Below are 12,117 nucleotides of genomic sequence, written 5' to 3'. Positions count from 1 at the left end.
TTGAGCCCTGTCTTCTTTTAGGACAAGTCAACAGATACCCTACACTTCAGGGGTCTGACCTTTTCTTCATGGATAGATTTCTGTTGCCTTAGTTAAGAGCTGAATCAAGCCTTCATGCACTGGAAGGCACCTTAATTTTGTGCCAAGCAAGTGCTGAAGGAACAAGCTTTGTTCAGTAGAGCTGTATTCGGTGGAGCAGACACTTGTTCCTTGCTAGTTCCCAAGGAATTCCTGTCATGTCCCTTCCCACTGCCCCCACTCCTGCAGAGGCAGCTACCAAGATTAGGAGTCTGCAGTTTGGGGGGAAGCAGTGTTCCTATTGACAGCACAGAAGTTGCATTTGTTTCTGATTTCTTCAGTCTGTGCATTGAGCTCTGCAAAAGCCCTCATTCAGTTTGTGATTATTGAGAATTTCATATTAATAGAAGAGCTGGGTTTTATTTTGGAGGATTATTATTTCTATGTCAGTCACCTTAAATCACTTTGCATCTGTATTACTCTTTTCAAACACATAATTCACTTATTTTGAAAGCACATGATATTTTTATCCAAAGATGTGCCTTTTTTAAAAATCTTATTTCAGCAGAGATCAATTTCCAAGATGAGGAGATATCCTAAAAAAATCTGTCTCAGAAGCGAAGTTATTACTTATCTCTATATATTAGCTACTAACAATAACAGCCATCTGAGGTAAAATGAGGAACACCCTTTTTCTGTAACACTGTTGACAGACTATGTGGGGACTGTTTTGCTAATCTGCATTTGTACTCTAGCTGGTTTATCCCTCCAGCGCCACCTTTGACTTGGCGCTTTTTCATGTTTAAAATACAATTGCTAGTTATTTTACTTGAATACTCTTAAGCTACTGAATAGCTTAAGGGGTTAGCAATGTGTAGACTTTATCATCAGAACATGAATTGTTCTATTGCTAAGACTAAACACAAATTAGAAGGATAAAAATAAGTTAGAATGTTACAGGATGTACTCATTCCAAAACTTCCATTGTTTGAAAGGAAAATAGTATTGGAATATCTCTGATATTCAAAATACTCACTTCAGTACAAAATAAAATTTCAAAAGCATCTGGTTATGCATTACCTTTACCATTTTGTAAAATCATGCTTCCCTCGCTTTGTTCCCTAGAATGCCCCAGTGGCCCTGACATCATTCCCATTGTAGCTGGTGTGGTTGCTGGAATTGTTCTTATTGGACTTGCATTATTATTGATTTGGAAACTACTAATGATCATTCATGACAGAAGAGAATTTGCTAAATTTGAAAAGGAGAAGATGAATGCCAAGTGGGATACGGTAAGTCAAGAGGCTTTTATCTATCTAAAAGCTACAGTAGTTGAGGAAGAATAGAAGATTTTTGTTCACGTGCCTTAAATGTTTCAGAATTATCCCTGCCTTTTGGCCTATGGAGGAACAGAAATATCGTTATTTTAAGCTGACTTTAAAACATGTTATGTGTTACCACTAGCAAAAAACCCAAAACAAAACAAACAAGCAAAAAAAAAAACACCAAAAAAAACCCCAAACCACAACAAAAAAACGCAACACTCTTTGAGAAGTACTTCTTGGGTTAGAAAAGCGAGTAATAACTTCAGTAGAAATAAAAATGTGATGGTGACAGAATAGTTCAGCTTTGCAGTTCTACCACACTTTACAACATAATATTAAAATGTTTATTAGAAGATGAGAGTCACTTTTGCATAAAATGAAGAAGAAAATTTTATGCTTATGAAAGAGATCTTGTGAATACTCATACAGGTTTGGTTGGGAGATTTCAATAACTGGTCACAAAATCGTGGCTGGTACTGGTTTGTTGAAATCTTCCCAGCCCCTTGTCAACAGAAAAGTATGCAAGAAAAACAAGCCTATGTTCTATAGGCTTACATAGGCTATAGGGTCGGAAAATTGCCTCTGGGAAATTTTAGGAACCTGCTAATCAAAAACCCTTCGCTACAGTTCTGTAGAAGTCAACACCCACATATGCTTGATAAGGGAATACTTTAAAAAAATCTCCTAGGAAGTCTTTTGTTTTTATTTAAGAAAATTAATTAATTCTATGCTAGAAAAATAATTACTAACACTTTTCTTTATATAGAGCATGATTTTTTTCAGTGATAGTTGAGAATATTACTTTTCTTTTTTTCCTGTTGAATTATTCGACATTGACCATTTCTTTTACTTCAGCAAGAAAATCCAATATACAAGAGCCCTATTAACAATTTCAAGAATCCAAACTATGGACGTAAAGCTGGTCTCTAAGTCTCAGTTTGTATCTTCTTTCATTTTCTTCCTTTTTTTTTTCCTTTGCATGTCACTTCAAACTCACTGTGTGTCAGTCAGTTAATCACAGTTTGAGTCTTGCTTAGTTTATCTACTGCTGCTTTGATTCTGGGGTTTTAAAGAATGCAGCTTGAAAATTTTTAACTTGTTTTGACAGCAAGATTGCTTACTTACTAATACCACCAGTACTGGCTTAAACTATTCTACAAGTGAATTATATTTTTTTTCCCCCGGATAAATGTGTGGATATATAATAGAATAACTGTTAGGATTGAAGAAGCTCTTTGGATTGTGGAGAGACACAGAGTTCAGAGGAGGGTTTGTCTTCTATTTCCTTGAATCAGGAGTCAGTTTGCTTGAAGTTGATGTTTGCAAAGCTAGTTTAGCTATTCCTCAGATATCCCGGTCTATAAATACCACTGTTTTTATTAGAATAACTCTGGGAACATTCAGAGTAGCCTTACAGATTTTTATTTTTTTTTTAACTGCTTTGGCTTATTAACCTAGTATAGAACTACCCTGTATTTAAGGCATGAAATGCATATACTCTATTGATTTTATAATTAAATATGCATCTTATTTTTTCCATCTGTATTTCTGCTGAAACTGGCAATATCACAGTCCATGTAGCCCAGCCAGCTTGGGGGTCTCCATAGAAAAAAAAAAAACATTAATATGAGAGGAGGAAATGTTCTTGTCCCCTCTAGATGCATTTTCCCCCAGTTTCTTAGTCCCTCTTAAACTCTGCCTGAACACCTCATTTCTGTTTGGAAATGCTGACTTCAGTTCTCTTCACACCCAACAAGCAAGGAGAAACGGCAGTATTCAGAAGAGCAAGTCAGTAAACCAGAAATGATGGAGAGAGATGTTCTGTAGACTTTAAGATTGCACTTTCTTGAATGCTTTAGGTGTTCATCTCCTTCCCTGGGCTGTCCAGCTTCTGGGGAAGGAATGAGAAAGGGAGGATTAGATGGGGAATGGATGTCACAAGAATGTTGGGAGGTGAGAAGTACAGACATCAGATTAGAGGGAGGGGAAGGAAGAAGTCGGGAAGGCAGCACATCCTTTCACATATCCAAGGGCTTTTTTGCAGGTGCCAGGGGAAGGGAAGAATCTGTTATCTCTAATTTTATTCTGTCTGCTGTCTCCCTTTTTCAGCGTTGCATTCAAAAGATTTAGTAAAGGAAAAATGAGGGGAGAAAGCAGGAATTAAGAGTATTTAAGCTCTTATCTGTCCTCATGGTGACAACAATTCCAAATACTTTGTCTAGCATTCTGAGCCCTTCCTTGATGAAATATACTTTCCTCTTCTCTTTGCAGTCATTTCACTTTCCAGTGTGTTCGAAATTGATTGTAAAAAATCTTCATTTTGCTTGCCACACCGACCACATTCAACTCCTTTCCATTTTTCTTCTCAGAGTTGATTATTCTGGGGAGGAAATGGAGTTCTTGTTCCTTTCTAACGTTTCACATAATCCATCTGGTTAAGTCTCTCTTACCTTCTCTTCTGCTATTCACTTAATTGTGTACTCTCTGTTGCATGCAGGACAAGCATCTAACAAACCATATGGTGTGTAACTTCCATTCTCTGCTCTCGTTCTCTGCCCCATTACTCTTTCAGTATCTAATGTCTTTAGTGCTGCCATTTCTCCTCAAAATATACTTCTTGCAGAAAGCTTTCCTCTTGCGTAAATGGAGGGATTGAATTCTGCCGCCTTGTTTCACTCACCACAAAGATCAGACGTATGAAAGAGTGTGGGTTTTTTAAACACGTCTTTATCATTTTTGATATTCATAGAAATATCAGAACTTTGGGGAGAAAGGGAGCTGGGTTTAGTTTTATTGGCCGCTGAAAAAGACAAGATCAGTATCGACAGAATAGGTGACCCACAGGAAGTAAAAGAAGAAAATCCTCCTTTCTCCTATAACTAGGATTTTTCTGGGGTTTTTAGATTGTTGAAGTAACCTTTCATTTAGGTGAAGAAAGTTGTCTTGTCAAGGCAAGAAAGTCATCTGAAATCCCATTACGAGAAAATTACACTGCAGTAGGTTCCCTCTGGGTATATACGTATACAGTAAAATTAACTGCGTACAGTTTGTGCGACCCTTCCCCCTCTTCCACAACAGTCATACACACACGTGGGCTTGGTTACTGCAGTGAGTAAACTGCAGCACCACGAAGCTTGTCGTGGACCAGGTGCCCGAATACTTTACCAGTCCTGGTCTGTGGTGATGTGAATGACTTGTCACCACAATATCTGTGCAGTTGATGCTCAAGCCAGCTAGGTTGAACCAAGTTCAAGTTGTTCTTGGCCTGCAGTATAGCTACTGTCTTAGTATCCTTTCACCGCTGTCGGGCCTTACTGTCTTCACTGCCTGTCTAGTTCAGATTTGAGCCATTAAAAGAGTATTTACTTAACAGCAGGCTAGCTGCTTTCCTCTAGTCTTCCAGTCATGGTAGATGATGCCCTCTGTTGTCTGTGTTGCCCTTAACTTTGGCCTTTGCTTCATCCTCTGATGCAACTGCTGTATTTATGGGTTGACAGATGACTCATTTTATATTACTGTAAAATAATGATGGATATTGATGAGAGCTGAAAATAGTAAAAACCAGCTCTTGAACAATGTATATGGATGAGTTTAAAAATTCTAGTGTGCAGTTTCTTGCAGTGACTTAGGACTTAAACCCACTGTAAAGGTAGTTTAAGTGACTATTTAAGTCCATGGGGAAAAAAGGAATACAAAGGTTAATCAAACATCCTATATAATAGGTTCATCTTTATGCAACACTAGACTGAACTGTTACCCTCTGAACAGCCCAGTCTAGTTGAAAACTAACAGTGTTGCAAGAACATAGCTCGTTACTCTCTGCTGAAGGTTACTTTTTAAAAATACCTCCATCTTAATTTTAATGTATTTCACTTCATCTTGTATGTAGTTATTGTTTGACTTTTATTTTGGTTTAAGTGTGCATGGTGTTTTCATTTATAGGGGGCATGTGGCAAACGTGTTTTCCCTAACTTTGCATGCTTAAACCAGTGTATCCTCTGCAGTGGCATAAAGAAAACGGGTTTATTTAAAAAACAGTAGTATTTGTCTAAGACAGCAAGTTTGGAATACCATGTTTTAGTGGCCAGTTAAAAATCTGGAATGCTGCTAATCTCTGAAAGTTCATACCATGTGCCAGCTGTGAGGGGCCCTAAGGGAGGTGAGAGTCGTGTTTGAACTAGTGGACATTTATTTACTACTTTCATGTTAGTTTTAATGGTAAGCTATCTGTAGAAAACCTTGCCAACCCAGGGCTGAGACACAGTGATTGAGTATGGCTGGAAAGGCCAGGGCTGTGTTGCGGCCTGTCTAACAGAAGATAGCAGGGAGGGAATTGCAAATCCATTGGGTGCCTGTGTTGCAGTTATAGGCAGTAGAGCCTCAAGAGCCATTTAGCTGGTCGAACGTAAGGTCGGGTTAAGCTGAATAGTTCTCTGTGTGTTGACGACTGAGGCACTCAACTGACATGGGGAGACACCTTGTTAAGTGCCTTATTCAGTGACCTAAATCCTACTGTGTGCTTCTGAGAGTTCTTGAGAACATAAAGTGCAAGTACAGGGGAAAAGAGTACAGCGTTTTGGTTTCTTTGTAAATAGGGCTTATGCTAAATAAAGAGCATGTAAATTTCAAATTCTGATTTCTCTTGAAAAAGCATTATAGTAAAAAATTTACAATCTTATTATGCAAATTGCATTTTAAACCTGATTCCAAGTTCAAATTAATTGTATGAGCAGCACCCTGCAAATTTCCAAGTTTTAGTCCTAACCTTTAGACCAACTCCTACACTGCCTGAAAGAAGGTATCTTTTACAAACAAGAAAATGTAAACATATACCTCCCTGTATGTACTGGGGGTAGTCTCTTTTGTAAAATGTTGAAGGTTAAAAGCACAGTATAACAAATATTACATAATGCCTTGCCACTGAAAAGCTGTGCAATACCTTCCAGTCTGCATATGATACAGCCTATTAAGCTTACAGACTTTCTCTGCATCATAAACTTTACTGATTTATATTTATATTTTTAAGAATTCTCCATTAAAAGTCATTGAGGAAACACACAATGTACATTGCCAAGAACGTTGACGCATAATGAGATACTTCAGTTACAGATTAAATCTCTCATCCCTGGATGTTCTTCCAGTTTAATTTACATCTTACTATTGCAAAGCTTTTTATTAAAAAGGGGGGGGTGTATGTAATTTTGCATTGATTAATTTGTCTGGTGAGAACTAGCCACAACACTATTTCCATGATTTAAAAAAAACCCAAACAAACAAACCAAACAAGCAAAAAAACTTAACTCAGCATCCCTTTCCAAATTAGTAGCTGATATACTTTTAATGAAGGCAGCGTTTGCCTGGGAACTGATAGAAAGGTCTTTTGCTGTTACTATGTATTTGTGAAGTATAGCCAGCACTGGACACCTAGTTCTTCCTTCACCTCAAACCAGATGACGTTGAGTTAGATATTGAGAAGAGTGAGCAGGGAACCTTGACTTCCATGGTCCAGCAATCCGTGTTCTGGCTGGGCTTGAGAGACTAGGCTGGATTCTTTCAGGTCTAGGCGGGCTTGGATGTGCCTCGTTGCTCTTTCCATGTAGAGAAGCGGGCTTCAAGGAGAATCAGCCTTTTTCTGTGAAAGGAACCATGACAGAAAGGCGGTACACCAGCTAAATGGTCTTCCTTAGCAGCAGCTACTGTTGGTGGGGTAAGCCAGTTACTTGCCCCATACCAGGTCTTGCAAGTAGAAGGCAACAAACATCCCAGGAATTGTGATATGAAAATTTCACACCAAGTTGGTTTCTTGCTTGCCTTGTCACCTTTTGGCACATCCTGTGGTATTCCCAGTTGTTTTTCCAGGTTTATGACCCTGAAAAAACAGACACACCTGGTGTTTGTGTGTCTACGGGAGCATTTCCTTCAATTGACTGTAGGAAAAGGTTTTTTTAACCTGAAATATTTTAAATGCTGTGTAATTTAATAGAATAGAATTGAATTAATATGGTTATATAGGCCATCTCAGACTAGAGGGATCTTCAAGGGGAGAGAGATTCCCTTACTGCTGATGAAGGCCAGATATGATTCTGGCCAGAACTGCACTCAGGCTGACATCTGCACTGTACTGAATTTCCTCAGGAATTATTCGTGTATGCACAGAAGAGTTTCATATACTGGTAAACAACATCTATTTAGGTTGAAGATCAGGTTGTGATAAGAGCACAGCACTGCTGATCCAGGCTGTATCGGTAGAGTCCTAGCCTAGAGGTAGCCCTTTCTCCTAGTAAGATTTATCTATTCATTTTGAGTTCAAGCCGTTCATCTTAGGTGTGCAAGGATGCCATAAATGGAGTAAGATTTACTGAGATAAAAGGAAACCTAGAAACAAAGGAAGCTTACAGTAAGCTTAATTTAGAGGTTTTCAAATCTCAACAAGAGAGGTGTAAGTGATTGTTCTGTAGCCATTTCTTGTGTCAGTAGAAATAATGTTTGTGTTGCAACATTTGCACCAGTGCTGAAGTTTCTTAGTTTTAACTACACATTTTGCAAGTTGGGGAGACCTGCAGGAATAAAATGAGAATGACAAGCACTGAATGTTCAATATAAATATTGAATGTGTATTATCAAAATAGTATAAGCCTTTCCACTTTGTTTCTAGAATTAAATTATAATGCAAGATAAGCTATTTAAATGTTTATTATAGCAGAATGTGGTCTGTGGTCAGTCATGATTTCAAACAATGTTTTTTACAGTCCTGTTCTTCTTTAAAAAATACCATGGGCCGCAGACCCCCGAGTTGATGGCTGAGCCCTGGGATTACCATATGAGTTTCATATGCTTTGAAGGAAATCTGTGGTGTAAACTGGACAGGATCGTGCCCTAACCTTTTGCTTTATTAGCTGAGCATGCCTTTGTTCAAGTTGCTAGAGGGAAAACTAGTTTGATTTAAGCTGTTTGTGTGTACAAACAAAACATTAATGGATAATTTCTTAGGCTAATTTTTACACTTCTTGTGAACACAGTGCTTTTTTCATCTCTTTAAAATGTTAATGTAAATATTTTTCTTTTTCTAGGGTGAAAATCCTATTTACAAGAGTGCAGTGACAACTGTGGTCAATCCTAAATATGAGGGAAAATGAACAACTGCTTGTATAACTTCACAACACTGTATGCAGCGTAGCAATTTTTTGTAGTCACAGTAAGATAGATTTAGGGCAAACTGCAGTGATTTTACTAATTCATTACATGTAGGTTTGTTTTCCTGTGCAGGTTTTGAAAATGTACCATATGTAATTTTTTATTTTTATTTTTTTTGCAAATAAAAGTAATCAGTGCCAGACATCTGACAAAAAAAACTTGAGACTGTGTAGCCTAGTCAGCTAAGGTCACATGGTGCCTTTTTGACCTTTTCCAATCCTGTGCTGTGAATCTAGGTCTTCTGCAGGGTGCGATACTGCTGTGGCATGACTGGGAGGGAAATGGTTAAAGCAATCAGCATGAGGGCTCTGCCTAGCCATTTAGTATTAAACTTTTTAGCTTTACAGGGAAATCAGGGCTTGAGTTTGCAGATATAATTAAACTCATGTAGCATGGAGCTGGTGGTTAACTGATCTTCTACTTGCTAGACATATGATTAAGTATATGGTAAGTTGAGTAAGTTGGAAGTGAGCAGTGTAAAAGACTGAAAAGTGTGTGCATACTTATTTTTAATTTTTAAGTTCCTTATTGCCAGGGTATGGTTAAAATGAAAGGGTTTGAGAAGAATGTTAAGAAGGAAAAAATAGCTTTAAAACATGTGCCATTACTGAAAAAGTTGCTGACTGGTAACTTGCTTAGTTTTAATTTGTAAATTCAAGCCCTGGGTGGCAGTGTAATGAAATACCTTACCAAGACATCCTCAAAATACATAAGGGCCTTACATCATACTGTGTCTTTATTCTGTAATGTTTCCTTGGTTTCAAGCCTGGTGCTTTGTCACCCTTCTAATCTTTTTAACGTATTTGGTTGCGATTCTTTTTGTAATATTTTTGTATCAACACAAGCTTTTTTTTTTCCTTGGGTTTTTTTTTTTTGAGCAGTCTTAGCTGTAAATTTGCCTTTACCCTGTAGCTAAGATTGCATAGTTTGTCATGTGACAAGTCACACATCATTCTTGACATGTGCCATGTATATTTGCCTTTGACCATTCAAACTGCATCATAGTCATATTCTTGTTTTAAGTGCCTTTTTATTTTAACAGATGTTCACTTTTTACAGTGCTATTACTGAAGTTATTTATTAAATAAAAGTACCTTAAAATACTTAAATCTGGTCTCTTTATGTTGTAGAAGTTGATACTATTCCAAAAACCTGAGAACTGTGTCTGTTTGGGCAAGAGGTAATAAACATTGTAATAATACCAAATGTGTCCTTTAGATCAAATCTGAGAAACATCAAGCAGAAGTGATCTTGCATAACAAACGTTAGCTGTTGTATGAAATGCACAGAGGCCAGGGTGTAGCACAGTGCTCCGTGTTACATACAGTGGCCGCTGATGTAAAGCCCCAGGCTTGCATGTGTGCTAAAGAAGTTCTGTAGTTTAGTAACTGTTCCAGCAAATGGGCTATTTGGTTAACATTGTTTCACAACACACAACAAATGAGAAAAATCGCTACATTTTGTAGCAAAAGAAAGTCTTCCAAATTTTTTTTAAGGGTAAAATATTCTAGATAGATTATCAAAACCATTTTGTAATTAAATACATTCCTAAGGTATATTCATGGAATGTGTATGTTTTTTTGTTTTTTTTTTTAAACTGCTGGTACTTCAGGTTATCCTGAGAAGCTGTGGGGATCTAAAAGTCCCTTTTAAGCTCCATCTGTGGGCAGAAGGAGCCTGGTTTCCACAAAGTGGGAGGGCGGCATCGACGGAGAGGTGGGGCGGTGTGTGTGTGTGTCTGTCTCCATCCCTCTATGAGGGAAGCAGCTGGAGACAAGAGGATCCAAGGGCCAGTTACGAGGTGGGCTTGGTTGTCTAAGGCTGGTTGCTGGAGAGATCCCCGATGGGGTAGGGTGGGCGGGTGGGTGTGCGTCGGTGTGTGCGAGCGGGGAGGGCTGGAGCAGGGCCGGCACGGGTGGCGGCAGCAGGGGAGAGCGGAGATCCAGGGGCAGCGGCTGGGGAAGGCTGTGTGTCTAAGCCCAGCCACGGGAGGGATGGACCCTGTAGGTATGTCTGCGTTTCCCACTAACGGGCCTTCATTCTGACCAGCTGGAGACGCGAAGCGGAGGAGTCCGTTGGTCCTGTTCGTATTTCCATGAGTGCTCTCTTCTGTCTGTGATGCTCTGTGTGTGTGTATGTACATACTGTGTACATGTTGTGTGCGTGCCTGCACATGCTTACTGGCAATACATGCTTAGGCTCACTACGGGTTGGACCTGGGGACACGGAGCTGCTGCAGCCTTCCTTCTCTTGAGCTACCAGATTTGGCAACAGAAAACCAACAGGTTTTCTAATGGTTGGTGCAAACGAGGGCAAACTCACAGATGGGAAGAAGCTGTGCAACAGTTTAGCCTGCTATCCTTCATAACAAAGTCCACAGTACTGCTCTGGATTAGTTCTTACATCATGAATGCTCTTCCTTGTGTTGCCTTTCCAACTAAGGGAACCGAAACAGCCTGAGAATGCCTTCCTACCTGACCGCAAGATAAGAAACCAGCTGCACTCATATGTACGGCTGGTGTTGTCTGTTCCTCTTGATACTAACTTTACAGAGTTGTGACTTGACTGTGGCCATGATGGATGAGATTTTATTTTGAGCATTTGAGTACTTGCCTCCCTTCCTACTGCTTTGCTCACTTCCCCAACAATACTGAGGATTTTCAATAGTTCCATTAGAAAAAATGCAGAAATTTCTGTATTACTTGTCCATGAAAACTGTCTTCACTGGAGACAAGGCAATTTAAACAGAAGGGATAATTTCTGATCTTTATGGCTGTTTGTTTTTCAATATTCTAGAAAGATTAATCCCAAATTTCTGTTTCAGACTGGGTATCGAAGTCCCCTTCAGATCTGTCTTTTTACCTCTCAGTCTTTCCCAGACTACACAGAACACTGGAGTCCTGAACTAACCAGAATTCATGTCATAAGGGTAGCAGGATGCTGATCTTTAGGAACCCTGATGCCTATACAGCGTTACCAGTCCTCCTAAATTAAGCAAATTTTCAATAACATGTGCATTAACCTGGTTCTCTCCACTTATTTATGTTACATGTTCTGCAGTTTCCTTAGCGAGTCTGGTTTCAAAATGCTTTTGTGGATTGGTAGATGGCTTTTTCACAGAGATGCTCCTTGAAGGCTTTGAATTGAAGTGGCCCATTAAGGAGAGCTTTTGTTAAACCCTTATTCAGACTGGGTTTCCAGTAGCCACTTCCAGCCAGATGGAAGCTGCTTAATATCTCCAAGTGAACAGTTGCTTAAATGAGAGAGAACAGCTGCCATCCTACAGTATCAGATTCAAGTTACTGTTAGTGTCACGGAATGTATGATTTGCTTTAAAGCAGGATTGGATGCTCTAGCTAAGAGAGATGTTGTAGTTCAAATATGATAACATTTTAAGTGCTGGAAAATGGAAGTAGTTGTGGATCCTTCCTGGCTTATAAATACTGACCTCAGCTACTTACCCTGAATTCTGCAAGTTGGTGAAGCAGGGAGCTCTTACTGAAATACCAACAGATGCATAGACTCAAAAGACTGTGATCCCACACAAGCTAGATAGAAGATCCCAGTAGTATATGTGTTT

At 39.0% G+C, this 12,117-nt stretch overlaps 1 protein-coding gene across 3 annotated transcripts in view; it reads left to right on the top strand.

Moving 5' to 3' along the window:
• The window catches only part of ITGB1 (integrin subunit beta 1), a 47,365-nt gene extending 37,719 nt beyond the window's left edge, over positions 1–9,646 (top strand). For 2 of the 3 annotated variants that reach the window (XM_069778101.1, XM_069778103.1), the window contains exons 15-17: positions 1,144–1,310; positions 2,199–2,279; positions 8,414–9,646. In XM_069778101.1, the coding sequence (XP_069634202.1) occupies positions 1,144–1,310; positions 2,199–2,273 (242 nt within the window). In that variant the 3' untranslated portion in view covers positions 2,274–2,279; positions 8,414–9,646. The remainder of the gene's footprint in view (positions 1–1,143; positions 1,311–2,198; positions 2,280–8,413) is intronic. The other variant, XM_069778102.1, reaches the window with a different exon arrangement.
• Positions 9,647–12,117: the final 2,471 nt, after the last annotated feature.

The sequence above is a fragment of the Haliaeetus albicilla genome, chromosome 2 (assembly GCF_947461875.1).
Source record: "Haliaeetus albicilla chromosome 2, bHalAlb1.1, whole genome shotgun sequence".
In the NCBI taxonomy this organism is placed as follows: Eukaryota; Metazoa; Chordata; class Aves; order Accipitriformes; family Accipitridae; genus Haliaeetus; species Haliaeetus albicilla.
Note: the sequence above shows the minus strand (reverse complement) of the source record. Positions and strands in the feature narration are given on the sequence as shown.